Raw genomic sequence first — 8,689 nt, 5'->3', positions numbered from 1 at the left:
ACTGTTAAATATCCCATAAGGCACGGGACAGCCCCAACAAATTATCTCACCCGAAATGTCAACAATGTCAAGGTTGAGAAACCACGCTAGAGAAACAAGAGTGGTTTACTTCAGCAGGGAAGACCAGTAAGGAGCTGATTTAGGCTGAAATCAGAAGGCTAGGGTACAGGAAGACTCTTTGAAGAGATGAGTTTGCAATGCTGGACAGGTAGAAGAGCAGGCCCATGAAGCAGGGCCTCTTACTGAGGATGGCTGGCAAACTTGACATGACCCTATACATTTGGGGAAGGAGGATCAAACTGGTTGTCTACATGAGGGTCTTGACTTGCAAAATCTTCTCAGGAACGATAGAGCAACTGGAAAATGATACATTGACTAAGCACAGGTGACAAAGCCACCTAAACTCTAATACCTGTTCTACTACATTCTAGCTGTGTGACACTGGGCAAATAACTTCACCTCTCTGAGCTCCAATTCCCTTGATTCTGGTCCTGTCCTCAAGCACAAGTCTGCTGCCCCCATGGCCTCAATTAACAGTCTCAGCATAGGTCAGCTTGACTAACCCCCACCCTGGCCCTGCTTTATCTTCATGTTCACATTCCGTTTTCACAAGCCCACCCACACAAACAGCTGTATCACAGAACACTTAAGCCTGAGAATTCAACCTACTTCTCATGTTATAAACTAGCAGGGAACTGTAAAAAAAAAAACAAAAAAAAACCAGGAGGCAATTAATCGTGCTGCATTATCTTTAATTATGCAAAGACCTCTTCATTCATATCACCTAGAGATCATTTCATCCACTGCTCTGTTTGGCAGCCAGTCTCTTGTCTCTCTCTTCAGCAATTGTGAGCCGGATACCTTTTCCTCGGGGAAGAGAAATCCATGGTTTGTTGCCCTGAAGGAGAAACAAGGAAAATCAAAACCTGAACACCAATTCTATTGTGGTTTGGCACATGCTACATTTGCTATCTCATTTAACAGAAATGAAGTCTGTTTTTCAAAAGCACTCAGCAACACCTGGGTGTATCAGAAAGACCCCCATTCTATGAACCCTGCTTCCTATGTATACAAATGTGAATTACAATTCCCTTCACAATCAATGCAGGCACTCAATATTTACGTGAAAGTAGTGCCGTAACAGGAAACCCTGGTGGCACAGTGGTTAAGTGCCACGGCTGCTAACCAAAAGGATGGCAGTTCTAATTCACCAGGCGCTCCTTGGAAACTCTATGGGGCAGTTCTACCCTGTCCTACAGGGTCGCTATGAGTCAGAATCGACTTGACGGCACTGGGTTTGGTTTTGGTTAGTGCCGTAACAACAACCAGAAAATGTGTGTGGTTAGGTACATAGATATGCCCGCATATATGCGGATAGGAAGGCATAAGCAAGTGTTTACGTGTGCGTGTGCTGCATAAATAAAACAAAGCACATGGGGGCATAGTTATGGAGACTTCATAGACATCCAAACAACTTGCAGGATTGGTTTACTGGGTTAAAAGGCTTGGGGCCATAGCCTTGAGGGACAACTGAAATTAACTGGCATAACACAGTTCATAAAAGGCCAGATCTACTGAACTGGGGAGACTAGAGGACCCCCGGAAACTACTACCCTAAAACACCCATTGAACTTGGAATTGAAGCTATTTCTGGAGGTCGCCTTTCAGCCAAAAAACAGATTGGTTCCCATCAAGATTAGCGCCTAGAAAACCCTATGGGGCAGTTCTACTCGTCACATGGGGTTGCTATGAGTCAAAAACAACGTGAAGGCACCTAACAACAACAAAGGCAGATAATTTCTAAGAAAACACAGCCACGAATAATTGAAAAACCTAACTATAACAAAGTGATCAAGTATTCTGTTAACACTGTGATACTGAAAAAGCACAAATTTGATGCAGCCCGCCTCTGTGTGAGCCCTGCCCTATAAGAGGTTTTACAACAGATTTGAGGGCCAGGAACCCAGGTGCTGTAATCCCATCAGTAAATTGAATTTACATGTTTCCCTGAACTAGAGAGAAGAAAAACCCAGAATTACTTTGCCAATAACGAAAATGTTGGAAAGCCGGGTGGCAAAGCTGTTGCCGTTGGCATCTTTCACGTGAACCACATCAAAAGAGCCAGGATGTCTTTCTCTGTTAGTGATCACGCCAATTCTTCCCAGGTTAGCGCCTCCAGTCACCATACACAGGTTACCTAGGCAGGAAGGAAGAAATTAATATGATCTGCTCTAAGCAAGGTCCTATGCAAAGTCATAATCGTCCAATGGTTTCTATACTACACAGCTTAGATGAGTCTAAAATGAAGTTTATTTTCTTCCCCATTATAATTCACTCCTATGGATCTGTTACACAAGCTAGGACTTTCAGGACACTCTTAAGTAATTATACACCTGGGTGTTACAGCAGATATGCTTTCTAGTTACTTAGTTGCCCCCCTTCCCAGCCCCTTGCTAGTGAACAGGAAGGCTTTAAACAAACAACAAAAAACCGTCCTCATACCTGCACTTAAAACGGTGGTACAAACAGAACACCTAGGAATACAGTGGTACAGTGGCTGCTTACCAGTGTCGAACTTGATGAAATCCGTAATCTTTCCAGTTTCCAAATCAATCTGAATGGTGTCATTCACCTTGATGAGGGGATCAGGGTAGCGGATGGTGCGAGCATCATGGGTCACCAAATGAGGGATTCCTTTTGTGCCCACAAAGATCTTCCTTACTTTGCACAATTTGTACTAGAAACATAGAAGGATTGGCCACATTTTGTCTAGCTCACATATTACGCTCCAGAACAGACGAAACAGTTCTTTCAAAGTCACAAGTCACTGTCTTCTTGTACCCCCGACTTTCCTTCCTGCACTTCATAAATTTATCTTAACACTGCTCTAATTTCTAGGCTAGTCTTAATACTTTCCTATCACTGCCTCCATGTTTATCATCTCCCTGTTAAAGCTCAAGGGACTGAAGGGCCTTAAAATTCCCCTAACAAAGATCTCTCAAATTCTCGGCTGGTCTGCTTACTGTCGCCATTGTCTTCCTCCCCCCGCCCCTTTCCTAGGCTCTCTGTAAGCCTTTACAGGACCTCTAAATTCTTATCTCCAACGCACCTTAATCTCTCTTAAATGCCTCTTAGTGGCTCCCTCTACTCAAGATTGAGCTTTTTCTCACATAGCAATTGTATTACCAATCAAATATTTCAGGAAGCATTTCAACTTTGGATTTTCACTCCCTGGTATCTATCCTTAGAGTAAATCAAATCATTGAGATGCCACTGGATATGCCCTCCAGCCTGCTGATAACAAGGCAGCACAATGAAATTAGGAGCTGAATCATCCAATTGAATTAACCTTCATTTACAGCCAATAATTCAAGAAGCCCTAAAATTTTGTGTGAAACCATCACAACAAACTGGATTAAATAATCAAAGACTAATCTTTTTTGAGTTACCTCAAACTGAGTGCCTAGAGGACCAGTCTCCTCCACCACCACCCACCACCTTCCCCTCCTCAAAGTAAAGCTAGGCTCACAAATGGAAACATGGCAAAAGACCAATTGGGTTTGACTAGATTGGTTTTCTGGTCCCTTAGGGTCGCTATGAGTTGAATCAACTTGATGGCACACAACAACATCCTTAAAGGACTCATACTTCAGATACCCATAAATGTTCCTAGAAATCACTTTCCTTGCCTCTTAAAAAAAAAAAGAAAGACAAACAGGAAGTCACTATTCAACTGGAATTCATTCCTACCATAAAAGAGAAAGCAGACCATCTATTAAGGAAGCTAACTTCAGACAGAGATCAATTATTAGCTATCCAGTAACGGACTCCTATGCAGCTACTAGTAACACTTTTTAAAAACACGGGATAATGCCTCTCAGGTATGTGGTGAAAATAAAAAAGATACAAGATACCAAACTGCACACACAATAGAATCTCACCAATGTGTTAACTGGTTACGTCCAGGCACACCTACTTCAATCCATGTACTTAATTCAAGCTGTAACTCAGAACCAAGTAATTTTACCTTAAACTCACCTTCGCCTCCTCAGGTGTAATACGATGAACAGCAAATCGACCCTTGGTGTCATAGATCAGACGGAAATTTTCTCCAGTCTTGTCGATGCTGATGACATCTGATTCCAAACAGTAACTAATTTTACCATAATGATCCCCCATCACCCCATGCTGAGCACAACAAAATAAAATACCCCAAAACCCTATGTGCTCCCCACTTCAGACATCAACAAGGACTCCTAAGATTAGTGATGCCTAGCTAATCTTTAACGCTTCAAAATCCTGCTTTATGATTTCATTTAAAATTTAAAGTGAATTGAAATTGGGTTTTGAGAAGAGATTCATGATTATTTGCAGACCTACAGTAGTACTTTAAAAATCTCTCAGGGGAGAAGGTCGTGCTTTACTTCTTAGAGACTGACAGAAATACAAAATCAAAACTTTGTGCTTCCAGGCTAGAATTATGATTGAGATAATATTCAATCATCATACTGGCTTCCCATAATAAGCATTTCCAGTATACTTAACCCCAGTCCCTCAAACCTAACCGCATGAAAGAACACAACCCAAACCTCTCCGAACACTCCACTTTGTACAGGCTTCCTGGCAATTCTCCACATTTCTAGACAAACACCCCAGGAAACCAGAAGAGCCCATCACTGTTCAATACAACTGCCACTTCGGAGAGGGAGTTAAGATAATCAAAAGGAGGCACCACCAAATGTCTACTACTAACCACTTACCCATAAAACCAGCAGGGTAGGTTATATCGGTGCGGACCTTGCCATCAATCTTAATGAATCGCTGCATGCAGATCTTTTTAACTTCATCTCCTGTCAGGGCATACTTAAGTCTGTTCCTTAAGAAAATGATCAGTGGGAGACATTCTCTCAGTTTGTGGGGACCGGTGGACGGACGAGGAGCCTGTAAAATAAAAGCAATTAAAAAGAATTACAGCTACTCTTGGGCTTCACTCAAGCACTCAAACCAACTCCTCCTCCAAGTCCTGGGATCCACTGACCCAACACCACATTGTACAAAGCACTCCAATTGAGTATTTTAAACAAGTGCTGTTTCCCAAATGATTCCAAATCATAAGCCTTTACAACATTTTTCCCTCTAGAGGCCCAGGCTCATCAAGAATTAACATGTGAGACCTGACTGCATTTAAGTGTACTAGATGGTGTACGGAATAAATGAGGCACAAAAATAAGTAAGCAGAGTGCAGCTAGACAGCACAGGGCCAGAGGGCAGATGAAACCAAGAAGACACCTTCTTCCCCTAGCCCTCAAAATGACTTCAGAGAGGCATTTCACATAGCAAATGCTAAAGAAACACTTAAGGATAAGAAAATTAGGGATACTTTCACACATAAAGGAGCTTATACAAGATAAAATGCGTCCTTTACATACAATGTGATATACTTACAAACACGCCAGTCAGTTTGTCCAGCATCCAATGCTTTGGAGCTGCTACACGCTTCAGATGCTTCTTGGGACCACGAGCCTAAAGGAGAGTTGTAGATTACAACGGTGTTAAACAATTTTTACGTTTTTCAACAGCTTACAAAGCTGAGCGTAGAACTTCTTGAAAGAACTGAGCCTGTTCCCTTTCCAGTAAAATATTAACAATTATAAATCACAGAGCTCTGGCAAAAAGAGAAACAGACAATCGCATAGCAACTAGCAAATATTACAGACTCCATAAGCTTTCTCACTGTTCAGAGAGTGTTCGGTTACTATCTTTTCAGAACCGTCCTAAATATTTCCATGTTACTGCTTACAAGCGGAGCTGAGATTCTACCCTTAATTGTGCTGGCTTCCAGAGATTATGTTCTTTCTAATACACCATGCTAGTGAAATGGCCAGGGGCTGGACCCAGCACAAAGCGAGATTGCAACAGAAATGTACCAGAACCCAGTCCTTCCATTTGTTAATAAAGCAAATAATAAATTTTTCACAATACAACCGTCTGCTTCTGACGTGCCTGGGGCAGGATTAAACTGACCTCAGCACAACCACGTGTCAGTAGCTGCTCTTTCCTACACTGAAGCCAAAAGCTGGCAATTTCCAGTTTAAAAATCGGAAAGACTTTTTAACGCTGTGCATACGTGTTTACCAGCCACACAACGTTCGGTCAGGCCGTGTCAAAAGGCGGCGACAAAGAAAACCCTTCTCTGCCAGGCGTACCCAGCGCTCAGCCCGGGCCAGGCCGCCCCGGAGCTCGGGCCCAGGACAAAGCCGCTTCTCGCGGGACCGAAGGCTACGTGCTCAGGCCTGGCAGGGCCTGAGACTCAGGCCTTGCCTCCAGCGGCAGCAGCCTACACCCATCCCCCCCGACCCGGGGAGCGGCATTCGCCCTCGCCCTGGAGCCCCCCAGGACCAACCCCGGGGGCCGCACTCCCTTCGCCTCCGCCCGGCCACCGCCGGGAGAGGTCTCGTGTTCCGGGGCAACCTCAACCCCGGGAGGATTGCAATGGATGCATCCCTGAAGCCCTCCAAATACCGGCCTTACCATGGCTGCGCTGAGCACGGAAAGAGGGCCGGTCCTTTCCGGTGTCTCCAGAAAACAGGGTTGGACCCTGCGCAGGCCAGGGCCTCAAACGCTCCGCCCAGCGCAGCCTTTACTAGAGAGCTGAGGTGCTATCTTGCCACCTACTGGTGGGAGGTCAGAAGTCCCGGGGAGGAGCAAGGGCGGCGGAAAGAAGGGTGTCTCTTAAGGGCACATTTCCTCCTTTTCTGTCTCAAGTAGTTACTGAGCGTCTCTTGCGTCCCAGATTCTGTGCTAGGTACTGGAAATACAAAGATGAATTAGACATGTTCCTGCCTTCAAGGAGAGTGCAAAGTAAGGCTACCTCAAGTCCCACATACATATGATTATGTAAGCAATAGAATACATTTTAATAGTACTTTTTTTTTCTTAAAAATATATTGTTTGTCCTTTCTTCCGGGTTCCCTGAGCCAGCCAGCCTGCCTACACTATGAATTGGGAAAGAGCCAACAACGTTTTTTCTCTCTTGCTCCTCTGTAGACTGCCGAGGGGGTGGGGAGTAGGGGGTGGAGGTGCTTAGGGTCCCTGCTTGAACCTTGGCACGCTGACCCTCGCTTTCTGTACGACTTATTTGGCACTTATCATAGAGTCTCAGAGAAGAGAAGGGACATTAGAGATCATCCAGTTATCTAACAAAAACATAAATCTGATCATGCTATTCCCCTGCTTTGAAACTCCACTTGCCCTCTCCTGACTTCCTGCCCTGGGAAGCAGCACAAAACTTTGTCTAACAGTTCCCACCCCTTGGTTTGTTTTTATACCACAGTTTGTCAAAGGACTTGAGGAACTCAAATCATATTTTTTAGTATATATTTTTTCTCTTTCATTTTACATTTATGTACGAATGACATTCTAACAACAATAAAGGGAACTTGGAAAAAGCTAAGAAAATTACAAACAGTACCTCCCCAAACACCCTAAACACATCATCTGTATTCATTTCTTCCTGTTCCTGTTATCATTCTGATCAGTTTGTGTGCATGCATACTTTTACATAATTCTAGTCCTGGCATACAGACCATTTTGTATTCTGCTTTTCTTGCATTATAAACAACTTTCCAGGTTGCTACATAGACATCGTAATTAGTATTTTGACCACTGCATCATATTCCATTAAGTGGATGTCTCATAATTAATAAAATAGGTCTTCTATTGTTGGACATTCCGTTTTTGTACTTTTTCATTATTATGAGTGTTGCTAGAGTGAACAGTTTCCTTCATCTAGCTTTTGCCTTCGGTTGAATGATTTCCTTAGAATAAATTCATTCCTTCAATTCCTTCGACATTTATTGAATTCCTACTCTGTGCCAAGCACTGTATTATGAACCAAGGATGCAGACGTGATTAAGATCTAGTTCCTGCTCTCAAGGAGCTCATATAATAATGGGACAGGCAAGCTGGGGAGGTGGGGAAGACAAGTGAGGAAAATCTCATCAGAGAAAAGATGGTGACGACAGGGCAGGTCAGAACACAGAGGGCTGCTAAATCTTGTTTAAGATTTAGACATTGAAAGACTTAAGGGAGAACAGAATTAGCTTTGTGTTTTAGAAAGACAACTCCTACTGGTCTCTGTAGAATGGTTTGGAGGAAGTGTGAGTGGCTTGGAGGAGATATGTTAGGGCCATTTCAACAATCCAAGCAAGAAACACTAGGCTGACACCCAGACCCAGACAGGGAAGAGCTGGCAGATTCAAGACATTGCAGGCAGAGTATTAGCAGGATCTGACTGAAAAATAAATGGAGTGCAGGGGTAACAGATAAGGAAATAATTGGGATGACTCCCAGGTTTCTGGCTTGGTGACTGTCTTAGTTATCTAGTGCTGCTATACAGAAATACCACAAATGGATGACTTTAACAAAGAGAAATTTATTCTCTCACATTCTAGTAGGTTACAAGTCCAAATACAGGGTGTCAGCTCCAGGGGAAGGCTTTCTGTCTCTGTCAGCTCTGGAGGAAAGTCCTTGTCATCAATCTTCCCCTAGTCTAGGAACTTCTCAGCACAGGAAGTTCGGGTCCAAAGGATGTGCTCTGCTCGCAGCGCTGCTTTCTTGGTGGTATGAGGTCCCTGTGTCTCTCTGCTCATTTCTCTCTCTTATATATCAAAAGAGATTGCCTCAAGAC

The 8,689-nt window shown here is 43.6% G+C and overlaps 1 protein-coding gene across 1 annotated transcript; it reads right to left on the bottom strand.

Moving 5' to 3' along the window:
* Positions 1–735: 735 nt before the first annotated feature.
* On the bottom strand, positions 736–6,598 carry RPS4X (ribosomal protein S4 X-linked). The gene is made up of 7 exons (XM_049873325.1): positions 6,532–6,598; positions 5,446–5,523; positions 4,761–4,941; positions 4,039–4,136; positions 2,566–2,737; positions 2,040–2,197; positions 736–898 (listed from the first exon to the last, which is right to left on the bottom strand). Exons 1-7 carry the CDS (start codon positions 6,532–6,534, stop codon positions 797–799), a joined length of 792 nt encoding a protein of 263 aa, XP_049729282.1. The 5' UTR covers positions 6,535–6,598; the 3' UTR covers positions 736–796.
* Between the last annotated feature and the right edge of the window lie 2,091 nt (positions 6,599–8,689).

Source organism: Elephas maximus, chromosome X (genome assembly GCF_024166365.1).
Source record: "Elephas maximus indicus isolate mEleMax1 chromosome X, mEleMax1 primary haplotype, whole genome shotgun sequence".
Lineage (NCBI taxonomy): Eukaryota > Metazoa > Chordata > Mammalia > Proboscidea > Elephantidae > Elephas > Elephas maximus.
This window is presented reverse-complemented; position numbering and strand designations above follow the sequence as displayed.

Excerpts from the sequence above, each read along its gene's own strand:
- RPS4X (XM_049873325.1), bottom strand. Across the intron at positions 4,942-5,445 it reads ACAAACTGACTGGCGTGTTT|GCTCCTCGTCCGTCCACCGG; the intron begins GTAAGTATATCA and ends TTTATTTTACAG. Across the intron at positions 2,198-2,565 it reads TTTCATCAAGTTCGACACTG|GTAACCTGTGTATGGTGACT; the intron begins GTAAGCAGCCAC and ends CTTCCTGCCTAG.